Source organism: Atractosteus spatula, chromosome 5 (genome assembly GCF_055471065.1).
Source record: "Atractosteus spatula isolate fAtrSpa1 chromosome 5, fAtrSpa1.hap1, whole genome shotgun sequence".
Taxonomy (NCBI): domain Eukaryota; kingdom Metazoa; phylum Chordata; class Actinopteri; order Semionotiformes; family Lepisosteidae; genus Atractosteus; species Atractosteus spatula.
The window spans coordinates 10,116,055-10,142,099 of NC_142710.1; the positions used below are offsets into that span (position 1 = coordinate 10,116,055).

Sequence of the window (26,045 nt, forward strand, 5' to 3'; positions counted from 1 at the left end):
AGTGAAACTCAGAGATCAGTTTCGTTTCACTAGAAACAGCCTCACTGCAGCTCCATCTCTACTGCTCCTCTCTGTGCAGTTTTTACTTGTCAGAAAAATGGCAGAAGGCACTTTTCCATTTTCTCAGGACCAGTTCTGCTGCTCAGTGTGTCTGGATTTGCTGAAGGATCCAGTGACTCTGCTCTGTGGACACAGTTACTGTAAGGGCTGTATTAAGAACTGCTGGGATCAGGAAGATCAGACTGGGATCTACAGCTGCCCCCAGTGCAGACAGACCTTCACCCCAAGACCTGATCTTCACAGAAACACCATCCTGGCTGAAGTGGTGGAGAAACTGAAGGAGACAGGGCTCAGTGGCCCTCCTCCTGCTCACAGTCCTGCTGGGCCTGGAGATGTGCTGTGTGATGTCTGCACTGGGAGACAGAGGGGAGCTGTGAAATCCTGTCTGGTGTGTCTGGCCTCTTACTGTCAGACTCACCTTCAGCCTCACTATGAATCTCCTGCTTTCAAGAGACACAAGCTGGTTGATGCCACAGGACAACTGCAGGAGAAGATCTGCTCCACTCATGACAAACTGCTGGAGGTCTATTGCCGTACTGACCAGAAGTGTGTTTGTTATCTCTGTCTACTGGATGAACACAGAGGCCATGATACTGTCTCAGCTGCAGCAGGAAGGACAGAGAAACAGGTGAGGACTTTGTGTCTGTTCATAAAGTGTCTAGTACAAAATGTAAAAAGGATATTAAGGATATTTGGGGGCTTTAAGTGATCTCTGGACTGTATTTACTGTATCTGTAATGCTGGATCTCCACTGTTGAGTCCTGCTCATGTACTCAGCTGTGATCCACACTGGTTGTGTCTCTGAAGTGTCTCCTGTTCTTCTGTCTGTTGTTCATTATCTCCTCCTCCTCTCCTTCACTGTTTCCCTCTTTACTGTTCTCATGTAGCACCGTACAACTTCACAGCACACTCAACACCTCTAGAACAGACTGCACCCTCATTAATAGATTTAAAATGGCTTCTCAAAGCACTTTACAGAACACAAAAGGTAGAAGGTAGAAGGGGGTTTTGGAAAACAGTATAAAAGCAAAGAAGCAGAAACAGACCCAGTTAATTTAAAACCCTTCTGAAACAGAAGATTTTGAGTCTGGATTTGAAAGAGCTCAGGGAAGGTGACTCTATGATATCCACAGGGATAGAATTCCAGAGCTCTGGGCTGCAGCAGGAGAAGCCCTGTCACCCAGAGTGCTGGCTTGGGGGACAGACAGGAGACCAGAATTAGAAGAGTGAAGGTTGTGAGGTGGGGAGTAGGATGATAGTAACTCTGACAGGTACTGAGGTGTCAAGCCATGCAGAGACTTTTAGGGGATCATGAGGACTTTGAAGTCAACATGAAACCTGATTGGAAGCCAGTGCAGGGACCTCAGGACAGGAGTAATGTGATCACTTGCACTAGACCTGGTCAGAATTCTGGCTGTCATATTCTGGACATACTGAAGTTTGTTCAGTGTGGGTTTAGATACTCCAGCGAGTGGAGCGTTACTGTAGTCAATATGAGTAAAGATGAAAGAGTTGACCAGCTTTTCAGCAACAATTAGATATAACATAGGACGCAGCCTGGCAGTATTTCTGAGGTGGAAGAATGATGTTTTGATAATTTGTTGAATATGTCATCCTGGATCAAATATCACCCCCAAGTTCAATTTTGACTGTGACTCCAGTACAGTGTCATCCACAGATAAGGATACTGCATTGGTGTGCCAAGAAGCATGACTTCTGTCTTGTAGCAGTTTAAATGAAGGAAATTGTGAGTCATCCATGTGTTTATGTCAGAGAAGCAATTAGAGCAGAGACATGTCAGTGTCAGTTTAGTATGGACAGACTGTACTGTAGATTTGAGTATCATCAGAACTCATACATGCTGAAGGGTCAGGGGCCCAGTGTCAACCCCTGAGGAAGACCAGACTTAATGAGTCCAATTTCAGAGCTACAATCGCAGAAAGAGACAGAGTGAAAGTGATCAGTGAGGTAAGACTGGAACCATTGAAGAGCAATGTCAGAAACTCCAAACACAGTCTCAAGACAAGAAAGTGAGAGGTCATGGCTGACAGTGTCGGAAGCAGCACTGAGTTCAGTAAGAATGAGGACAGAAAGAGAACGAGAATCAGAAGCCGTTAGAAGATCGTTAGTGACTTTGACCAGGGCACTTTCTGTGCTGTGAGGTTGTCTGAAACCATATTGGAGTTCAAAGAGGATTATTTAACTGAAGTCTAACAGCACACTGTAAACTTTCTGCATGAACAGGTAATGAAAGGGTATGAAAGTTGGAGAGAGGGTGAAAGTTGTTCAGGCTGTCCAGAGCCATGATTCTCTTTCTCACACTGGGGAACAGCAGCAGCTGTGAAGCCACTGGTACCACATCAGTGCTCAAGGATTTATTTATTATATTGAGGACTATGGGGCAGAAAGTAGAGAAACAGGATTTAAATAAAGTGCTGGGAAGGGGATCTAATAGGCAGGTGGTGGACCTCAGACACATAAACCAGTTAACTGTGGTATAATACCTTCACCTGCTTTATTAAATACAACACTCACGCTGGGCTCTCATGGAGTCAATCTGACACAGAACATGTTTCCTTTTGTCCTCTGAAATGATCTGAATTTTCCCAGAAGCAGACAGGATGTGAGATGTGGTCGGACACAGGGTCTGCCTGGTCCAGAACCTTATCCAGCGGTCAAGCACGTCAGCCACAGGGTCTCCTCTGACCACTCAGAGAAACTAGTGGCAACAAGGCTCATCAGCACTGCTGTAGTCCTCTGTTTTGAGATGCCGAGAGCAGTCAGGACACTAGTGTATATTGAGATGAATGAAATCTGAAATCTCTAGATTATGAAGGAACAAGTAATAGGTTTATTCTTCTTCAGGTGTGAGAAGGCTCCACGGCTGAAACGTTGTGTTTTCTTTCTTCTTTTTTTCAGTATGGAATAAACCTATTGCTTGTTCCTTTGCAGCCTACGAGTGCTGACGCAGCTCTCCACCTGAACTATCTCTAGATGATGTTTTATATATCATTTGAAACACAATTATCTTGTTTTTACATTTCACCTCACATACAGATGTGCAGACCCAGGTGTCAGGTGTCTGCTGTGCTGCACACGCTGCCGGTGTAGATTAGACATGAAACAGGAGCATGTCAGACAGGACCAGGAAACACATCTCGTGTGGATAAGACATCAGGGATACAGAGTGTGGATTTCCCAGGGTGACTCTAAGGGGTGTCTCTGTGATGTGATTCTCTTACAGCAGAAATTTCCTGAGTGTCTCTGTTTCTCCACAGAAGCAGCTGAGGGAGACACAGACACAAACCCAGCAGAGACTCCAGGAGAGAGAGAAGAAGCTGCAGGAGCTGAGACAGGCTGTGGAGTCACTCAGAGTGGGTATTCACCAGATGAGTGAACACACAGACACACATTTCCACAGCTGGACACTGGACAGTACCCTTTGGAAACAGAACATACAGCATAATGTAGTTTGAGTGTTTTCCTGTGTAATAATCCAGTGTTTGTCTCCTCCCTCAGAGCTCTGCACGCACAGCAGTACAGGACACTGACAGGATCTTTACTGAGCTGATCCGCTCCATTGAGAGAACACGCTCTGAGGTCACAAAGCTGATCAGAGCTCAAGAGAGGGCTGCAGTGAGTCAGGCTGAAAGACTTCTAGAGCGACTGGAGAAGGAGATCACTGAGCTGAAGAGGAGAGATGCTGAGCTGGACCAGCTCTCACACACAGAGGATCACATCCATTTCCTCCAGGTAACATCACTGCTCTGTGACTCTGCAGTACAGAAGGGTGTCTCTCACACAGAGCTGCTCCTGGCTTCTCCCCAGGAATGTGTGCTGTGTTTGACTGGAAACTCCTCTTTCTCTTCCCTGCTGCAGGGTTTCCAGTCTGTCTGTGTCCCACCTGGAGCTGGAGACTCACCCAGCATCCCTGTCCGTCCACACTTCTCTCCTGAGGCAGTGAGGAGAGCTGTCTCTGGACTAAAGGAGCGACTGGAGGATCTCTGCAAGAAGGAATCAATAAAGATTTCCACAACAGGTTAGTAGAGAAACACACTGATGTCTTTCTGGACAGCTTATATATTTCCTGTTTCTCTCTTATATTGTCAATGGATTTTTTGTGCAGTGACTGTATTTATCAGAGCAGCTTATCAGTCAGTGATTCAAATTCTAGGTGAAATATCTTAAAATCTAAAAAGTGTGTTGTTATATTGTGCTGTATATAGTTTAACAGGAACGTTTTAATAGGGGCTACAGTCCCAGTCCAGTAGAACATGTTATTCCTGTTACTGCAGCCCTGATGAGACATTTCTCTGTGTGTCTCCCCAGTGATTGAAGTCTACAGTCTGCTGACTCCAGAGTCCTGGTCCAGAGCAAAGCTTTTACATTGTGAGTCTGTTTTCACAACAGTTCCCCTCTGAAATATACTTGGAGCTCAAACACACAGCAGGAACAGTGATACAGAAACTGATACACACTCTGACACACACACTGATTCACACTCTGATACATGCTGATACACGTCTGAATTCAGAAAGTCAAGCTTGCAGACAGTCACTCTGTGTGGATCAAAGACACACTTTGTCAAACACACAGATGGACACAGAAGTTCCAGTGGGTGTAGTTTATTTAAGAAAATGCACTTTATTACAACAATGTGCAGTGCACAGTGCTTACAGAGAATACAATTCTGACAACAACTCTTCTACAGAATTTAAATCGTCTCGAAAACAGTGATTGTCCATTATCAATCATTCTATTTTGCAAGTGGTCAGTGAGGCTGGTTCACACAATAAGAGCCCCTCCAAGCCTCCTGGGTGTTACCACTGGCTGCAGTTCTGGCTTTGAAACTGCGAATTTCCATTTCTCAACAGGAGCACTAAGGAACAGTTTTTCTGGGTTTTCTTCAGCCCTCAATACTGTCCAGTGCTCTTTTGCTCTGATGAAACAGTTCAGCTGTTCAGGAGTTGTATAGAAACCAATGCTCTCAGGCAGCGGACGTGGGGCGACCTGGTGCTGGGCGGGTCTCAGGACATCTGAACGTCAATGCTAAGCGAGGGGGAATGAAAGACCTGGACATATATATCCCCAGAGACAGAGACACTGGAAGGACAGCAAAGCACAAGGAACTGGGGACAGGACAGAGTAGGAGCTCCCTTTGGCTGCAGAGGGCATGACACCTCTCTGGTCACCAGCTCTGGTGCACAGTCATCCAGCTGAGGGCCTTTAGCTTGTTGTCTAGTCCTCTGGGTTGAGTCTTTACCCAGGTGTCCCATGGGATCGTCAGCCCCTCCCCGGTGACCTGTAGGATCATCTGTCTCTCCCTGGTGACTAGTTCCTCCTTCCTCTTCCTTGTATAGTGCCTTTTGTTGGTGCAGAGCTCTGGTTGTCTCATGGCCTCATACCTCCTAGTAGGTCTCCGGTCAGTTTTCTGCTTTAGGACTAGTGTTTGACACCGGATCAGATGCTTCATTGGGAGGGAGAACCACAGCCTGACAAAGTACTGGGAATTGTGACCGATGGGGTCCAGCCCCTAGTGACAGAGGTTGCAGAAGAAGATGCAGTGGAGTTTCAGGGGGAAATTCGGCACATCTCTCCCCCTTCCTCACTGTCTGGCACATCTGGTTCCTTGTGATGTACTCGTACCTGTTCCACCATCCCTTGCAGCGCTTGTCTGAGTCTGGCTGACAGAGGGTACACCACGACCAGGTCAGCTAAAGCCAGCAGGGTGTCTGCCTTCAGCACCCTCACTTTCCTCATGAGAGTCAGCGAGCGAGTCTTCCACAGGCCCAGTTACACGTTCACCTTGACGGTCCTCACTGTCCAGTTTATGTTCTTGTTGTCCTGGCTTTGGAATGAACACCAGTATCATTAGGGGCTCCATGGAAAGCTTGAGACCTGCTGGCGGCATGTTCCTGTCCCTCCAGGGTCCAAAGAGCTTGCCCTTGCTCTTTCTGTTTATTAGCCTCAAGTCTGAGGCTCTGCAGTACTTCTCCCTAACCTGCAGCCCACTCTGCAACCCCCTGTCTGAAATCAGGAACAGCGTCATGTGTACTGGGAGATCTTGAGGACTTCCCCTGTGCCTCTGCCTACAGCTCTATAATGAGAACATAGAGAAGAGGTGAATGAGGACACCCTTGACCTACTCCAGATTCCTGGGGGATGAAATCCCAAAGATGTCTGTTCATTTTTACTCTGCTGCCCACTTCAGAGTACAGTATCTCTGTCCAGCAGCTGAAACTTTCTCAGAATCTGAAGTGCTCCAGCCCTCTGGACAGATAGCTGTGGTTTACTGTGTCGAAGGCTTTCTCCTGGTCCAGGATCACAACCATCTTGGGCACATTCTGGTCCTCGGCCCAGGTGATGGCATCTCTGGTGAGCTGGAGGTTCCAGCTGACTTATCATCCTCCCACCCCACATGTCTGGTCACTGTTGGTGATGTGGGGCATGGGTGGTCCTCAGTCTAATGGCAAATAGCTTGGACACGATCTTGATGTCCATGCAGAGCATCTTTTGAACCCCTCCTGAAGTGCTGAGAGATAACACCTTCCCTCATCCTGTGTCCAAGCTTTTTGCTGATGGAAGAGCTCTTGTTCCACCTCCACCAGGTCTGCCACTGGGGTGTCCCAGAAGCAGGTGTAGAATTCCTTGGGAAGTCCGTCTTGCCACAGCCCTTTGCCATTCTCCATCTGTCAGAATGTGTCAGAGTCTGACACCCTGGATTTGTGAATAACTGGAATATTCAGGAGCAGAGCCAGTCTCACAATAATGATGGTATGATGACAGTGCTCTTCCCCTGCAGCTTCACAGACACACAGCCTCTTGTGAGCGGCAGCAGTGGGACTCTGGTACAGGGGCTCCTCTGGGGCCTGTAGGTCTGAGAAATGGCTGCTTCTCTTCACACATCAACCAGGCTGATGGGTCAGCAGGAAGAAACAGTCAGGACTTGATCTGTCTGAACAAACAGAGCGATAGGAAAACCCAACATCATTTGTTCTTGATATCCTGCCAAAATCAGAATGTCTTGGGTTATTGTTGGTCAGTCACTAAATCTTTAAGCACAAAAACCTCAAATGCTTTTTGACTACAGTCTGCAGACATCAAATACACTTGAACTGGGAATTACACAGTAAAATGCAGGAGAGGTATAAGTTGAAGGGGGAAGAAACAGTATTTCTGTGTATTTTGCGCAGATGAATGTGAAGAGATAGGGGAATGACAGATAAAAAGAAAAAGAATTCAGGACGACACACAACCCGTTACACAGTTTGTCCATTGCTGGCTTGCTGTTTACTGGGACCAACAGTAACAGGAAGCCAACAGCAGGTATAAGTCATCGTAAATGTATTCTGTTCAGTGTTGAAAGAGTGAGCAAACACACTGTACAGGACATGTTTCTGCAGTTTCACATCAAGAAGAACAGATGTTTGGAAAGCTGTGTCAATTCTACTTGTCACAGAAATGGTAAAAATGACACACGTTTAAGATCAAGATCTCTTTATTTGCCATATACAATCTCTTGCATTAGGAATTCATCTTTTCACATACAGGACCCCAGCTTGCTCTCCATGAGACACAGACACACAGACAGAGAGAAGCTTGGGGTCACAGTTCAGCCTGTTTTCCTCAGAGCAGCTCAGACATGTCAGAGTCAGATGCTCATGGTTAGTTTAAGAGGGGTATTTACTGGGGCTGTAGGGCTCTCTTACTGGCCAGGGGTAATAACTCTGGGGTCTTTCTCTTCAGCCCAGCTGGTGTTCTCACATGGTCCTGGTCATTAAGAGACCCAGTGGTGTGTTTCACTAAGAATGACACTGGAGTGTCAATATTATTTCACTAGTCCCACCAGAGTGAGTGTGAGAGAGGTTTAAAAAGAAAGGGGAGCAAAAACCTGTTTAAAAACATAATGGAAGAGATTCTATTAAAAAATAAACAAGGAAACGGAATACTGGAAGTTACAAATGAGGTTTAATTCTATGAAATGCATGAAGACTTCAAAGGTGAAATGTTGCATATTTTGCTGTCTTACATTACTTTGCAGCATAGAATTAGCTTCTTCTTTTTCTTTTGCAACCTGCAACAGCTTATGCAGCTCTCCCACTCTTCACAAATAAGTAGAAGATTATGTTTGAAATATTTGACATATTTCCCACACCATAAACCTATTCACTTTCCTTAAACTCTATGATTTAGACCATTGTGAACTAGAAATATAACCCGAGGACATTTTTCTCATCATAAATAATAGCTTGCATCTTGTTTTACATTCAGGTTTTTCTGAAATATTCTGTGTTTGGGATAGCAGATATTTTAATGTATACAAATTAGGTACAATTACCATTTTTTGTAAGATACTATATATCATTTATTTATATTCTACACATGTGTACGATGGATGAGGTTGTCTGAGATGTCTTGATGAATGCTTGAGCCATACACAAAAACACAGGAGCGCACTGTCTGTGTGTCAGTCTTCCTGGATCAGGCCTAGTGTGGAGATGTGCTCACTATCGAGTGTAACTGGTCATCTCGCACTGTCCAGCTGATGTCCAGAGATCAGGCAGTGTGACCAGTGAGCAGGACATCACTGTATCTCAGTCAGTGATACTGGTCACTGTGGGGACGGGTCACTCAGGCTGTGTGAGAATTGCCAACACTTTTACTCATCTGACTGAACAAGGAACAGTTTTCAGTATCAATGATTGGTCTTTAAATGTGAAATATTCCTCACTGTTGTTAACAGCAGACTGTTAATTTCTCATCTCTCAATGGCTCAAGCACCAGACTCCAGAGTGTCCTGTGATGTGTCTGTGTGTCTTATTGCCTTGTGCTGCTCAGTCTTATTGAGTGAGACTCCAGTCTTACAGCCACTGCTGCTCACACTCACTGACACTCTGATCCACACTGCAGTGGAGACTGGGGATCCTGAAATGGACTGACTGCAGACTGTAGAATAAACTCTGGTATAATAACAGGTAAGAAGCAATAAAGGTCTTCTCTCTCTTTCTGTAGATGCTGTGAAGCGAGCTCCTATCCCAAAATCACGTATGTACAGTGTGAAACTCTGCTATCTGACAGCACTGACTGTACTGACATCTTATTACCAGTGTGTGACTGTGATTAACAGTGTCTGTGTCTCTGTGTTCCAGTGTGTGACTGTGATTCACAGTGTCTGTATCTCTGTGTTCCAGTGTGTGACTGTGATTCACAGCGTCTCTATCTCTGTGTTCCAGTGTGTGACTGTGATTAACAGTGTCTATGTCTCTGTGTTCCAGTGTGTCACTGTGATTAACAGTGTCTGTATCTCTTTGGTCCAGTGTGAGACTGTGATTAACAGTGTCTGTGTCTCTGTGTTCCAGTGTGTGACTGTGATTAACAGTGTCTGTATCTCTGTGTTCCAGTGTGTCACTGTGATTAACAGTGTCTGTATCTCTGTGTTCCAGTGTGTGACTGTGATTCACAGTGTCTGTATCTCTGTGTTCCAGTGTGTGACTGTGATTAACAGTGTCTGTATCTCTGTGTTCCAGTGTGTGTCACTGTGATTAACAGTGCCTGTATCTCTGTGTTCCAGTGTGTGTCTGTGAATAACAGTGTCTGTATCTCTGTGTTCCAGTGTGTGACTGTGATTAACAGTGTCTGTATCTCTGTGTTTCAGAATGGCAGTGGATCTGCAGTGCTGCAGGTAGGTCTGTCTCCTCTTGTTGACACAGGGGCTGTTTTAAGCCCTTGTGTCAGAGGTTATTGAATACGCTCTCAGACGATCTCTTTTGTGTTAATTGGTTGTTCCTGTTAGGTAAATAGAAGATGTATTTCAGTGTCACGTCTGTAATGTAGTACATGAAATCCTATTGGGATCCTTAAGAGATCTTCACCTAGTGGCCAGCAGAAAGTTCTTTCAGAGGGGCTGAAGGTGTTCCAAAACTCGTTCTACCCAAAGGCCATGTCCTGTGAGCTCTGCTCACTCCTTTGTCAGTGTCACTCCTTCATGAGGGTCTTCAGGCTGAATTTTGCAGAGCCTGTGACCCTGGATTTTGAGAATAAATGTGAAATATCAGGAGGAATCAGCAGCAGAGCCAGTAAAAATCACCTGTCCAAATCCTGGGGTACATGACCATGCAGTGTACAGATGCAGCCATTCAAAATGAGTGAGGTATTTCGCGGCGTGTGGGCGTGTCGCAGTATCACGCGGCATGACGCAGTTAACGTGGTGTCACGTGGTTAACTATCCGGCGTCGCCTTGTAAAACCGCCAGGGGGAGCTTAACCTCTCATGTACAGCATTTGAGCCTTTAATTTTGAACTGTGTATTACAGCATGTTAATCATCAGTCATTAAAATGTTGGTATATTTTATGAAAGCAAGATTGCTCAGTTGGACAAAAGTACACAACCTACCTTTATCAGAAATATTTATGCATCAAAGCCTTTACCGAAGATATTACTAATAGTATTAATAATGGATGACTTTGGACAAGCTGTATACTCAAAGTATAATTTCTTTAGCACATTTGTACAAGCACTTGGAATCTGTCCAAGCCATACTTTGTCAGGCATTTTGTTTTACTTCAACGGGCATAAAAACTTCCTTGCTTTTAACAGGGCGTTTCATAATTTCTAACTACGAAAATGATTTAAAATGCGACACCTATCATTCAACTAGAGCTTAAAATATCACAAGGATCCTCAAGAGCACAGCAAAGAGTGTATTAAAAGACACTTGTATTTATCAACGCTTTGTTTTCCGTATACCAGATTTTATGGAACCACTTCAGAGGGGTGTCAGCCAGTCAGATTCCAGGAATCGGCACTTTAAAGGAAAAATACACACCAGTATTCCATTTCTCCCTAACGATTTTAAGCATCGAAGTATTTAACTAGCATGTGAAATAGCGTGTGAAAAAGTGGTAGTTTTAAGCTTTTCTGCTTATATAATATGGAATCGCGTATCTAAAGAATTTAATAACGGTATTCGTGTGCTGCGACAGGGCTGTGTAGGGCTGTTTCGCCTGCCTGTTTATGCGAGCTGTCTTGTAGCCGACTGGTCTAGGTGCGTGACTACCAGCTGGCAGGTTGTGTGTTCGAATCCAGCTGGTGCTGGACTTTTCTTTTAACAAACATTTCTTCGAAAAAATAGAATAGCGATATTATGGACAATCAATTGACTTTTATATTTCAAAATATCGCAACATGATCGATATTTGCGATATTTTGAACATATCTTCCCTTCTGACAGTGGTTCCTGCTTCTATTGTGTGTGTGTGTGCAACAGAGTAAATTTTTATAGAGAAATGGAGGCTGGACAGTATGCGTTACAATATTAACATTTATATTGATTTAAATCGTGTTCTGATTTAAATCGCAAACGCGTGTTTAATTATATGTGTTTTTTAATCATAATCAGGCTAATGCAACATTAATTGATACAGTATCTTTGTCTTCTAAGTATCTTAATAAACTTTCAGCATAGCTTTCTACCCGTCAAGATTTATATTTCTTGGGATTTTGGGATCAAATGTGGAAGGATTAGATTATAATCGTTTTTATTTGTCAAATACGTGATTGTATTTCTGAATGTTATGTGACACCTACAGTAGTTCACTGCTTTAAATACATCGAATTAAGAAAGTTTTGTGTAGCACTTTAGAACTTTTTTCTGAACCAGGGAAAATCTGATCATGTTTCTCTATAACAATAATAAAAAACTTTATTTTACATATCGCCTTTAAAAGTGGCATCTCAAAGCAATACAGTAGATCGAAAAACAGTTAAAAGGGACCAAATTAAATACAGACAATCGCAAACGCATTTTCAATAAAATTATTTTATTCATTCAGCAGTTTGTGAGAGGGACATCCAGCAGGGAGAGACACACACACCGGTTTTCATTGACAAAATTGTTTTTTTTCAATTCCTCTTGTCTAACAGGAATGTTTTGTTTGTGGACAGACTGTTAGACAAGAGGAAAAGACCGCCTCCTCCTACGAAGCATTAATCGCGTATCTAAGGAAAATTGCAGTATACCTTTGTTCATGCACATCATTATACAGTACAGTATCTCAATTTGTATTTCGATTAAAAAAAATCGTTTGCCCAGCCACTACTGTTGTTATTGTTTTTATCCTGTAAAGCGTTTCCTTTTTCTGCGTTTTCCATTTCCTTTTTCTGATCACTCGCTTTCTGGATACACATCTCACCTGTCCTGTTCTTTGTTTTCCTGGTTTGCTGATTATGCCTGCTGCGGTCCACTCCTACCCTCACACCTAAAGAATACTATTTTAAATTTCTTGGCGCAGTTCATTAACCCTTGTATGTGCTGTCCGCGCCGAAAATGCAATTAAAAAAAAGTCAAAAACCGCGCTCAAAATGCAATTTAGAGCTTAATAAGATACACTCCACAGGCAAAATTAAAGACAAAATTAAAGACGATTAAATCTGTAATCTTTCCACTTGTACTGTGAGTCATCGGACAGTTTCTGCTTTGTGTAAGGATGGTGAGAAAGCTGTGCTCAATGTATTTAAGGGACTTAAAAGTAAAAGGAGATGCTTCATATTGCTTGACTAATTTTAAAAACTAAGTTATAAATGCAGACGCTCCCTCGGTGCCGCGCCGGGTGTAAATATCAAAGTATACATTCCCAACAAGAATTGTACCCATCTGTCATGCAAATAAAACACCTTGAATTGAATTGAGGGAGAGAGGGGGGTAGTGGGACAGAGATACTGTAGACAGACTCAAGGCAAATAAAATACTTATGGGTACGCAGGCATTCACGACAGCAACATACGAAACGTTTGCACGTACTGTATAGTTAAGTTATTACTTGGTTTTCAAAGTGCAATGAAATACAATACTGTTGTTGCTGCTGTTCTGGTTGTTTTTATCCCGTAAAGCGTTTTGAGAAGCCACCTTTAAAGGCGATATATACTGTAAAACCGCTGATTCTCATGGAATGTGTTCCGCAGGAGATTCAAATTTTTATTTATTTATTTTTTAATCGCGTATCTTAGGAAATCTCAGTATAACTTTGTTCATGAACAGTGGCATGTTACATTATCATTCGTTTTTTACCAAGGCTCGCCAGCTAATGTGAATCGAAACCTGTCTTGCTAGCTTTTAAAGTCGTGCATGTGTAAACTGTACTAGAGGGCATGCAAGTTACTCTGCCCCTTTCAGCTGCAGGGAGTCCCTCTGCTGCAACACACAGCAGACAGAACGGGAGACTATTGCCTTTCATATCTGACTCCAGTGAAATAAAAGGGGTGTCTAAAGGGGTGATTTCAGACCACATTTTAGTTACTTTATTTTGTTTACTTTTAACATTTCTGTAATTTACAGTAGATGTCACAATAGAAGCCCGAAGCCTATTATACTCAGTCTAGCCTTGGATCCTCTGAGTCCCATGACTCAGTCTTGTCTGCTTTCCTAGAATAAAACCAGTTATGTCTTGTGTACTATGCAATTTATATTTTCCGATTCCATGCATTCCCTTAATGTTTAGAGTTTACTATATTCTCCAGACTCAAACACATAAGTACTAATAGCTCTGTCCCTTTAGGAGACTCTTTGCAGTACTGTGTCCCACTACCCCCATGAATTCTTTAGGTTGGGTCTAATATTTTCCAGTAATATACAGAATGGCATACAAAATACTGTCAGGCAGGTAACAGAAAAGAGAAAAATATAAATATTTCCATTTTACAGACGTTCACACATTTATAACATTTCGGATCAATAAAAAGCTAACCCAATAATTAAATGTGATAAAGTATAGTTTGGATGTTTATACATTCATGTTAATCGTATTCTTGATTTATTTCAATAAGTGTTCATGTTTCATTTGCTAACTTAGAGCATATTGTGCAATGAAGAATAAAATAGCTACATGACAAGTGACTTCCTTCTCTCAGTGGAAATTAAAAGGTAGCCTGATAAATTATAAGACAGTAAGAAAGGTTCCAATCAGGAGGAGACAATTCTTTCCATTTTTTTTGTTTGATTGCTGGTAGCAAACTGATCTGAGGATCTACTCCAGCTCTTTCTCTTTTTATCATACAGTAAATTTTATTTTCTTGCTTTCTGAAACACAATATAACAAAAAATAACCTCACAAACTCAAAGAAAAAATCCTTGCTCCCACCCCCTCCCCTTGGCAGTACTTCCTCCCATGCTTTTAACTAAGGGCATCTAAAATACTGTCAAACAGCTACAATGGTATCTCTGTACAAGGCTTTTACTGTGTCAATCACAGCACCTACCGTTCCCTTACCAGCAACAACATGGATTCTAACACTCAGACATTAAAAAAGTCAGGCCAAGAGAGAAAATACCGAGCTTTACAACATGCGGTACCAGTAACATTCTACCCACAGTAGACTCACCAACCAGATGTGTTTCAGTTTCTGTGATAAGCCTAGATTAATCATATCCTCTCCTCTAGTAGGAGCACCAAGTGTAAACATGTAACGCCCTATTAAAAATAATGGCAAAACAGAAGCTCACTCTTTCTAGAACATACCTTCCTATGGAGACTCCTAAAATAGTGTCCACAGCATCTCATAATAGAGGCAAATGGGGAACTACAAACTCATTTCATACAATGCCATCCATGAGGGGTTAAATACACCCTGAGAGAAATTAATTTCTGGATAATTCAACGGCTGTGATTTCTGGAATATGTATTATCCCAAATATTTTCAAAAGAAATTGAATCATTTCAATGAATCTGTGCCATTCAAGTACCTGCTCCAGACAGTAACCACTGCTAAGGGTTTATATGAAGCTTCCATTAAAAGACTTTAAAAAAATGTCATGTTCCCTTAAAAAAGTCATGCCTTGGAGTATAGACCCCCAAAGGAATGCCATAGACTCAAACTGCAAAATAAACACATACAGAAAGAAAGTATTTGTATTGTAATTGCAAATCCTGGTATGAGTGATTGGTATGACTTTCCTCATTACAAATCTCTTATTAGAATTTAAATTTCTCTGTAACTCCAGGTCAGAACAGAGAAAATGTAACTGCCTTAAGGAGTTTACGATTATGAAAAATAGAAGGATAAGCATGATAAGCATGATACGAAAATGATATGTCTTCTGTCATTTTCTAAGTCATGTTACTGAGCACCAAATCTTATTGAGAATATGAATCCATTTAAGGTTTATACCATTAAAGTAAAGGTTTATTCCATGCTGAAAATGTTTGTACCAGACTTTTTTGAGGCCTGTTTAATTGTGTCTGAAGTCTGATGTTGTAAATTTTATTGTTAAAAAGATCCATGAAAATGTCACTACTAAAGTTAGCTGGTACTGTTGGTATTGTAAGTGGCAAGTAGAGCTCATAGTTTACCGCTCCTGTCTTTCTGAGCAAGGAAGAGCTCTTCATCTGCAACATATCTTTATGAAAGCGACCCTTTAAGAACAAAACAAATTCCATAATTTGGTAACACCATGGCTGAGTCATTCATGCCTACCTCAGACATTGTACTACACTCATACTGTAAGTACTTCACACAAGTGCCAGACATCTTTTTCAACTTTCACTTTTGCAAGTGACAGAACTATAACAATTTCGCTGGAAATCTCGCCTGCCTCCACTACTCAACTCCCTCCCTCCCGGAGTGCTGGCTGTGACGAATTAAACCGGTCTCACAGGTATTCAAAGTAGGAAGTACAGTGTTAAGTGGTAGCTGGGCTACTCCCTCAATAGAATCGCTTTAAGGAAAAGCATTTTCAGAGAGCAATCACGCTGTGTTTATGTAGAAAAAGCGATTAGGTTTATGAGCAATCTAATTACCTATTCGCTTAAAACGCTATATAAAATAAAGTTTATTTAGAGATGAATGATCAGTGTCGCAGTTTAAATAATTTTTGTAGGAGGGCTTGGACAGATTCCAAGTGCATTTTTGCAATTTACGTTGCATTGTCCAATGTTCTGTTGTTATACAGGCTAGAATACAGTTACAGTAGTCTAAGCTTTATCAGCCTATTTAAAATAATTTTTTTGAATCCCCGGCGGAACACACTCCGTAGGAATCAGCGCTTTTATACAGTATATCGCCTTTAAACACATATATTTAAACACGCATTTACGATTTAAATCAAAACGCGATTCAAATCAATATAAATGTATATTTTATAACGCATAGATGACTATTCATTGTTATTAAAAAGACTTAAATTTGATCATGTTGCGATATTTAGAAATATAAATTTGTTTGGTGCGAGTGAGGTTTTATTTAATCTCTGACCAAGGGAAACGTTTCAGTTTTTCAAAGAAATGTTTGTTAAAAAATAAAGTCATAGTTCCATGGGATTCAATCACAGACCATGTGACATGGGAGTCAGGAAACTAACACACAGCGCTACCAGATTTGATAATGCTATAAAAATGCTATAAAATAATGTGACTAGGCACAGAACAAGTTTACAGCACAGTACAATAATAAATGCTGACCATGACTTTAGAAGCATAAATTACCTTACACTCAATTTAAACACAAGCTGTCTTTCTGTATGAACCTCTAAGCTGGTTCATACAGAAAATGTAGAAATGCATTAGCCTGATTATGATTAAAAAACACATAATTAAACACGCGTTTGCGATTTAAATCAGAACACGATTTAAATCAATATAAATGTTTATATTGTAACGCATACTGTCCAGCCTCCATTTCTCTATAAAAATTTACTCTGTTGCACACACACACACAATAGAAGCAGGAACCGCTGTCAGAAGGGAAGAAGGTGACTATTCATTGTTATCAAAAATGACTTAGAATCGATCATGTTGCGATATTTTGAAATATAAAAGTCAATTGATTGTCCATAATATAGCTATTCTATTTTTTCGAAGAAATGTTTGTGAAAAGAAAAGTCCAGCACCAGCTGGATTCAAACACACAACCTGTGCATTGTTAGTCACGCACCTAGACCAGTAGGCTACAAGACAGCTTGCATGAACAGGCAGGCGAAACAGCCCTACACAGCCCTGTCGCAGCACACGAATATAATCATACCGTTATTAAATTCTTTAGATACGCGATTCCATATTATATTCCCTTTTAATCAAATTCTAAAAGTATGCTTGTTGATTCCGGTATCACGTTAGTTAAAGACTTCCAAGCTTAAAATGTTTAGGGAGAAATGGAATACTGGTGTGTATTTTTTTCTTAAAAGTACCAAGACCAGCTATATACTGTATGTTTATGTTCCAAAATTAATATCGTTTATGGCCTTCACACGCGTTGCAGTATGCTCCTATTCTTTTTATGCTCAGCTACTAAGATTTCCCTTCAGTGGTAAAATTCAATATCTACAACGGGCACAGCAAAGACGTTTACTGTACTGTAAGTCTTTCTACCACAGACCAACGGACCACGAGTGCCCCTGTTGGTCAACCAATCACGTACTGCGGTGTCACGCGTCATCTTGCGTCACACTGAGCGACGACACCTGCGGTACGTGTCTGTAACGCGCACTTTGAATGGCTGCAAATGTATATATTTCCTGATTTTCTCTTATATTGTCAATGGATTTTTTGTGCAGTGACTGTATTTATCAGAGCAGCTTTTCAGTCAATGATTCAAATTCTAGGTGAAATGTCTTAAAATCTCCAGTCTCACAAATCTTTATGACAGTAAGTGTGTTGTTATATTGTGCTGTATATAGTTTAACAGGAACGTTTTAATTGAGGCTACAGTCCCAGTCCAGTAGAACATGTTATTCCTGTTACTCTGTTACTGCAGCCCTGATGAGACATTTCTCTGTGTGTCTCCCCAGTGACTGAAGTCTACAGTCTGCTGACTCCAGAGCCCTGGTCCAGAGCACAGCTTTTACACTGTGAGTCTGTTTTCACAACAGTTCCCCTCTGAAAGAGAGACACCGGAAGGACAGCAAAGCACAAGGAACTGGGGACAGGACAGAGTAGGAGCGTCCTTTGGCTGGCATGACACCTCTCTGGTCACCAGCTCTGGTGCACAGTCATCCAGCTGAGGGCCTTCAGCTTGTTGTCTAGTCCTCTGGGTTGAGTCTTTACCCAGGTCTCCCATGGGATCGTCAGCCCCTCCCCGGTGACCTGTAGGATCATCTGTCTCTCCCTGGTGACTAGTTCCTCCTTTCTCTTCCTTGTATAGTGCCTTTTGTTCGTGCAGAGCTCTGGCTGTCTCATGGCCTCATACCTCCTAGTAGGTCTCCGGTCAGTTTTCTGCTTTAGGACTAGTGTTTGACACTGGATCAGATGCTTCATTGGGAGGGAGAACCACAGCCTGACAAAGTACTGAGAATTGTGACTGATGGGATCCAGCCCCTAGTGACAGAGGTTGCAGAAGAAGATGCAGTGGAGTTTCAGGGGGAAATTCGGCACATCTCTCCCCCTTCCTCACTGTCTGGCATATCTGGTTCCTTGTGATGTACTCGTACCTGTTCCACCATCCCTTGCAGCGCTTGTCTGAGTCTGGCTGACAGAGGGTACACCACGACCAGGTCAGCTAAAGCCAGCAGGGTGTCTGCCTTCAGCACCCTCACTTTCCTCATGAGAGTCAGCGTGCGAGTCCTCCACAGGCCCAGTTACACGTTGACCTTGACGGTCCTCTCTGTGCAGTTTATGTTCTTGTTGTCCTGGCTCTGGAATGAAACCACCAGTATCATTAGGGGCTCCATGCAAAGCTTGAGACCTTCTGGCGGCATGTTCCTGTCCCTCCAGGGTCCGAAGAGCTTGCCCTTGCTCTTTCTGTTTATTAGCCTCAAGTCTGAGGCCCTGCAGTACTGCTCCCTAACCTGCAGCCCACTCTGCAACCCCCAGTCTGAAATCAGGAACAGCGTCATGTGTACTGGGAGATCTGGAGGACTTCCCCTGTGCCTCTGCCTACAGCTCTGTAATGAGAACATAGAGAAGAGGTGAATGAGGACACCCTTGTCCTACTCCAGATTCCTGGGGGATTAAATCCCAAAGATGTCTGTTCATGTTGACCCTACTACCCACTTCAGAGTACAGTATCTCTGTCCAGCAGCTGAAACTTTCCAGCTGACTTACTACCCTCCCACCCCACATGTCTGGTCACTGTTGGTGATGTGGGGCAGGGCGGTCCTCAATCTAATGGCCAGTAGCTTGGACACGATCTTGATGTCCATGCAAAGCATCTATTGAACCCCTCCTGAAGTGCTGAGAGATGACACCTTCCCTCATCCTGTGTCCAAGCTTTTTGCTGATGGAAGAGCTCTTGTTCCACCTCCACCAGGTCTGCCACTGGGGTGTCCCAGAAGCAGGTGTAGAATTCCTTGGGAAGTCCGTCTTGCCACAGCCCTTTGCCATTCTCCATCTGTCAGAATGTGTCCGAGTCTGAGACCCTGGATTTGTGAATAACTGGAATATTCAGGAGCAGAGTGTAACGAACAGTTCTTTCCGGACCCTATGCGGATGACACAGTCCGACGGAGTGGGGAAACACTGGGGAAATGTCATGCAGGATTACGGGGCTGAAGACAAGGGGGCGTGTCCAAGGTGCGCTGGTGCACGGGGGAGGTGTGGCCGAGGCGAACAATCCGAGAGAGTAGTCCTTAGGGAATATCCAAAACACAAGGGTAAATCCAAAACCAGGAAATCCATCAGAAGAAGGGATTAAAAACCACGAAGGCCGGGTCGGAACCGGCGGACAGGGAACAGGAACGGGAACGGGAACAGAGGTTAAAACGCTTCCAGGTCCCGGACTCGCACGATATGGAAATCAGATGCAGAGCCCGGAAGAGCGTCAGCGCCTGGCTTTTAAGGTGGGCAGGGAATGGGAAACAGGTGCAGAGAATGAAGTCTTAAGTGAAAGGGCTGGAGCACCCTTAAGGAGGGGGAACTAATATCGTGACAAGAGCCAGTCGCACAATAATGATGGTATGATGACAGTGCTCTTCCCCTGCAGCTTCACAGACACACAGCCTCTTGTGAGAGGCAGCAGTGTGACTCTGGTACAGGGGCTCCTCTGGGGCCTGTAGGCCTCTCTCTTGTCTGAGAAATGGCTGCTTCTCTTCACACATCAACCAGGCTGATGGGTCAGCAGGAAGAAACAGTCAGGACTTGATCTGTCTGAACAAACAGAGCGATAGGAAAACCCAACATCATTTGTTCTTGATATCCTGCCAAAATCAGAATGTCTTGGGTTATTGTTGGTCAGTCACTAAATCTTTAAGCACAAAAACCTCAAACGCTTTTAGATTACAGTCTGCAGACATCAAATACTCTTGAATTGGGAATTACACAGTAAGATGCAGGAGAGGTATAAGTTGAAGGGGGAAGAAACAGTATTTCTGTGTATTTTGCGCAGATGAATGTGAAGAGATAGGGGAATGACAGACAAAAAGAAAAAGAATTCAGGACGACACACAACCCGTTACACAGTTTGTTCATTGCTGGCTTGCTGTTTACTGGGACCAACAGTAACAGGAAGCCAACAGCAGGTATAAGTCATCGTAAATGTATTCTGTTCATTGTTGAAAGAGTGAGCAAACACTCTGTACAGGACATGTTTCTGCAGTTTCACATCAAGAAGAACAGATGTTTGGAAAGCTGCGTCAATTCTACTTGTCACAGAAATGGTAAAAATGACACACGTTTAAGATCAAGATCTCTTTATTTGCCATATACAATCTCTTGCATTAGGAATTCATCTTTTCACATACAGGACCCCAGCTTGCTCTCCATGAGACACAGACACACAGACAGCGAGAAGCTTGGGGTCACAGTACAGCCTGTTTTCCTCAGAGCAGCTCAGACATGTCAGAGTCAGGTGCTCATGGTTAGTTTAAGAGGGGTATTTACTGGGGCTGTAGGGCTCTCTTACTGGCCAGGGGTAATAACTTTGGGGTCTTTCTCTTCAGCCCAGCTGGTGTTCTCACATGGTCCTGGTCATTAAGAGACCCAGTGGTGTGTTTCACTAAGAATGACACTGGAGTGTCAATATTATTTCACTAGTCCCACCAGAGTGAGTGTGTATTGGGGTGTTTGCCTGTGATATTGGGGACCTCGTTTCAAACAGGAGTGATCTAGAGGGTGTCTGTGTTTCCAGACTGATAGACTCTCCTGTGGAGTAAGTCAGTGTTTGACACTGTGTCCTGTTCTACACAGAATAAGTGTGAAATATCAGTGGAAGATATTGTCATGATGGCTTCAGAGTTGCAGTGTCCAGAAGAGGGCGACCTCTCTCATCAGTGAAATAAAGGCGCTCTGAGCCCAGAAATGAATTCAGGTATTAATAATAATTGCTTACACTTATATAGCGCTTTACAGGTAATGGGGATCCCCTCCACCATAACCAGTGTGTAGCCCCACCTGGATGATGCGACGGCAGCCATAGTGTGCCAGAACACTCCCCACACACCAGCTCTCAGTGGGAAGGAGAGCAGAGTGATGAAGCCAGTTCAGAGAGGGGGGTTATTAGGAGGCCATGATGGGTAAAAGCCAGGTGGAAATTTGGCCAGGAAACCAGGGTTACACCCCTACTCTTTTCAAGAAACACCCTGGGATTTTTAATGACCACACAGGACCTTGGTTTTAAGTCTCATCCACAGGACAGCGCCTGTTTACAGTATCATGTCCCCATCGCTATACTGGGGCATTAGGACCCACATAGACTGCAGGGTGAGCACCCCCTGTTGGCCCCACTCACACCTCTTCCAGCAGCAGCCTTAGTTTTTTCCAGGAGGTCTCCCATCCAGGTACTGACCAGGCTCACACCTGCTGAGCTGCAGTGGGCTGCCAGTTGTGAGTTGCAGAGTGATATGGCTGCTGGTGTTTTTATAAATTCATGTAGGTGACTGTGTCAGCCTTTCTAGGCTCCAGGAGTCAGAAAACAAGAGCTGATAAGAATATCTTTGATCTTCACTAGATTGACAGGCAGACAGGCAAAGGGGAGTATTTACTCAGTATTAAGTATTAAGAGTTTACACTGAAGTATTAAGTATGAGGAAAGTATTAAGTCAGTATTCATTAGTCATGCGAATAAAGCTTCTTGAATCGATTAAAACCCCCATTCGCTCTGGGTATGTATAAGCCCCGCCTCCCGTCTCTCAGTGGTCAGAGCTCACTGATTGACAGCTGGTGTCTCCTATCAGAGAGGCGGACAGTGAGCGCGAGCAGTCTGAAGTCAGTATGAGCGCCTCTGTTTCTCTCATCTTTCTCTCCGGGTTTCTGGATGTGTTATTTCTGCTTTAAACTGAACACTTTGGATATTTCTTCGCATTTTCAAAGGAAGTGGGAAGGCTTTCTTATCTTTCAGCAAGGTTTTGCTTTTTCCATTATATTTGTTTCTGTAAAAACGAGCAGTATGCAGTCTTTGAATTCAGCACTTTTTTATTCTGCGTCGTCAGGAAAATGGTCTCAGAGAAGATGAACGAGCTGCTGAACTGGGATTTGAAATAAACCGGTTTAACAGACAGGCTGTCCAGTTTCTTACAGTATACAGGTCGCTGTGGTGGGTTGTGAAGTGTTTGAAAGAGAGTGGTCGGGCTGTAGTTTCTCCTGCAGTCCGGTCGGTCCTGTGTTTATTAATAATGTCGTTTAAAAAAATAAAGTTTCATCGCTGTGAAAACAAGTGTTTGATGTTTGTATTTAGAGGATATTGGGATCACTCCCATATGCAATACTAGTGAAACAGTGAAGAAGATGTCGTTTCTCTGGAAGGGAAGAGCAGTCATTAGTAACTGACTGGTGTTTCTCTCTCGGTGTGTTTGGGGACAAAGACATTTCACAGTCTGATGGAGTTGAGTTGGACTGTGATCGGCAGGAGCCTGTTGTGATGTTTGTGTTTTATTCCCCAGCTGCTGTGACTCTGGACCCTGATACAGCTCACTGTGAGCTCAGCCTGTCTGAGGATGGGAAGAGAGTGAGACGGGGACAGAGGAAGAGTCTCTCTGACAATCCTCACAGGTTTGATTACTGGGAATGTGTCGTGAGCAGGGAGGCCTTCACCTCAGGGAGACACTACTGGGAGGTGGAGGTGAATCAATACTGGATAATAGGAGTGACCAGAGGGTCTGCAGAGAGGAAAGGGGGGATCAGCTTCTTTCCCCAGCAGGGTTACTGGTGTCTGTACTCTGACTGGTCTGGTTTCTCTGCTCTCACTGACCCTGAGACCCCTCTCCCCCTCAGTCTGAAGCCCAGGAAGCTGGGGGTGTGTGTGGATATTGAGGAGAGGAAGGTCTCCTTTTACACAGTTGAGTCCAGAGCTCATGTCTACACTTTCACTGACATGGTCTTCCCTCAGGGGGAGAAGATCTATCCTGTCTTCTGTACCTGGGATTCAGATAAAGACCTTGAGCTGCTGCCTGCTGTCAGTGTGGAGATTAAACCCGTCACTGACTCATGAACACAGGCTGACTCTCTCCCAGCTCTCTGTCCACTGCTCACACTGGGAGACGGGTTTACTGACGGGCAGTGAGGTGAGGTCAGAAATATAGTAGTAATTGTAGAAATGATGATGTTGTGTTTAAATTTTTTTATTTACTATAACACATTTATACGGGGAAAAATAACATGTACGAGAGAGGGCGAGATAACTCGCCACCAGCCTGCTGTACTCCTGACTTGTAAATATCTCTGGAAACCCTCCCGTGTTTTTTTTCTAATTTTTGAGAAAATAAACTTTTAAAAATGAAATCCCGTGTGAGTCTCTCCTGCGCGCGCCGGTGACTGTGAAGCTGCCAGAACGGGGAGGGACCCGGTGACGTCACCACAGCCAGGAGGAGTAGGGACTGTGACGCAGACAGGAAGTGGCTCAGGGTGTTTATGGGAGTTGTAGTTTGTAGGCAGCGCTGCTTCTGTTACCAGCTATAGCTAGTCTAATACCCGGCTCCCTTTAATACAGGGATACATGACTATATTCGGTATTTTATGTTCGTTTGGGGTTTATTTTTACTGTGGTGGTTTGTGAGAGACGTTTTATTTGATCTCTGATCGTGATCCAGGGAAAAGTGGATGCTTCTTTCTAGTCTTTTCTTTATTTTATTTCCCAATGAAGTTTGGTAATGGGCCAGTGAAAGCTCCGCTTTCCTTCATATGTAGCCCAAAAGTTTGTTGGTAGCGGCGAGTTTTTTTCTTCACGGACAGAAACTTGGGCTCCGTGTCAGTCTTGTGTTCTGTCCTGCCGTTTGGACATTTCATGTGGACGATTCTCTGTCCCCAGAGGGACTGTTTCCTGAGAGGTAGTTTTAACACACTCCCTTGTGCGCTGGTTAGTGTGGTAATTGTGAGACGCTCCCTAGAGCAAGCGGGTTAGAAGATGGCGACAGACCTGCTGTTCTAGTAAGAAGTGAAGTTAAACTCATTCCTGGTGTTGTGTTCAGCTGTGTTTAATATATATAAACTAGCCTGAAACACGAGAGACTGCACCGGGAGATTACTGCACTGCTTCGGCAGTTTGTGTATTCAACATCATTATCTGAGGGATTATTTGTGAAACTTTGGCATGTACAGTATATAAATATATTTCATTTCGCTTATTTTAGTTCCTCTGTATTGGAACAAGACGCGCTACAATGCGTTACTTGTTCAACTTTTGTTTTAATCCCAGCCGTGTCCAGACTCTCAGAACAAGCTGAGAAACGTCCAGTTCAGGACTCTCAGTACCGCCCTCTCCGACCGCATCTGAAATATTTCACTTTGTTCTTCGTGACGCAGCGCTGTACCGCGGGAAAACACTGTTGACAAAATGAGTATTGAACTTCGAGCTGTTCAGTTATTCTCTTAGAAATACATCTTATTATGCACATAAATTAAACCGCTTGACTAAAACTTCTCTATGACTACAATGTGGTAAAAACAATGTTGGTGGTGTTTCATCACCACCATTAACATCTGTTAATATGGTATCTCAGAATTGCGACTTAGCATCTCAGAATTCCGACTTCAAGTCTCACAGTTTTGACGTCACTTCTGGCGCCAGCAATGAAAGTACAGTAGGTTGCTCATCTGGCATAGGAAATCCACTGTTCACAATCCAGTCCAGGTACAGCGCCACATTCTACTGATACCTTCATACAATTCACAGACTTAAATACCGTCTGCGTAAACTGTACAGAGACTAACGTAGCTAAGTAAAAAAAATCATATGCAAGAGCTACTCGGATGGTTTTGGTTGATCGATTTAACCTTTCCAAGTGCGACCTAATTAATGAGGCAAAACTAACAGTAGGCCTGTACTCTTGTGGGGGTTTCGTCCGTTTGTACAAGGCAGCTCCTGCAAACACTTTACCAGCAGCTGTTTCAGCACAGTCACATAGCTTTGGACCCATATGAGCGAGGATGGTGCTATGAGCTTCTACGCGAGTCAATCTGGGGTCGCCTATTCACGATCAAAACATAAATTTGCTTCGATACAATTAATGAAACCCGTAACAATACAGACATACATTAAAGGGAACGTCTTTTATTATTTTGGTTTACTCTCCCCCTTTGTACGTTAAGAGATTTGATATGCTTATTTATTTTCAATATCCTTCCAATAATGTACTTGGCCAAACCCCAGTATCTCTCCGTCTAATTGCTCAGATACAATTCTGTGATCGCGTATCTCTCAGAAACATACCAGGATCACAAGCATGTTTATGTTGACTAAACATGATCAGGCGACATTAAACTGTCGCAAACGTCTTGCCATGGGAGCGGCCCGTGTGTCTCCCGAGCCGGACTTTGATAGGCACAACGGTCTCATTTTCACAAACCCTCCATCCGGTCCTTTCGGCTTCCTAAGGCTGTAAATTACCAAGTGACACGCACAAAACAGCCGTTATCATAATGAAGACATTCGTGTGCGTTTGGTAACAATTCCAAAACTTAGTTATATCAATTTTTGGTTTACAGAACATGTTTTTACAGCTGTGGTTTGATTCAGCTTTCTGTACTTTTTGATAAGTTAGCTGCTCTTAAGATGATTACAAGGTAGAGTAGGTTAAAACTAGTCACTAGGTTAGTATTGAAGTAAGAGACAAGATGTTAAAAGGGTTAATA

The 26,045-nt window shown here is 43.3% G+C and overlaps 1 protein-coding gene across 2 annotated transcripts; it reads left to right on the forward strand.

Annotated features, from left to right (window-relative positions):
* Positions 1-25: 25 nt before the first annotated feature.
* On the forward strand, positions 26-23,696 carry LOC148834043 (E3 ubiquitin-protein ligase TRIM39-like). 2 transcript variants are annotated; one of them, XM_088916220.1, is made up of 9 exons: positions 26-688; positions 3,339-3,434; positions 3,580-3,813; positions 3,940-4,099; positions 4,390-4,449; positions 9,073-9,105; positions 9,716-9,742; positions 17,838-17,897; positions 22,859-23,696. In XM_088916220.1, the coding sequence occupies exons 1-9, from the start codon at positions 98-100 to the stop codon at positions 23,404-23,406; spliced, it is 1,809 nt and encodes a 602-aa protein (XP_088772346.1). In that variant the 5' UTR covers positions 26-97; the 3' UTR covers positions 23,407-23,696. The 2 variants fall into 2 exon arrangements, with proteins under 2 accessions (XP_088772346.1, XP_088772347.1); XM_088916221.1 differs by lacking the exon at positions 17,838-17,897.
* The last annotated feature ends 2,349 nt before the right edge of the window (positions 23,697-26,045 follow it).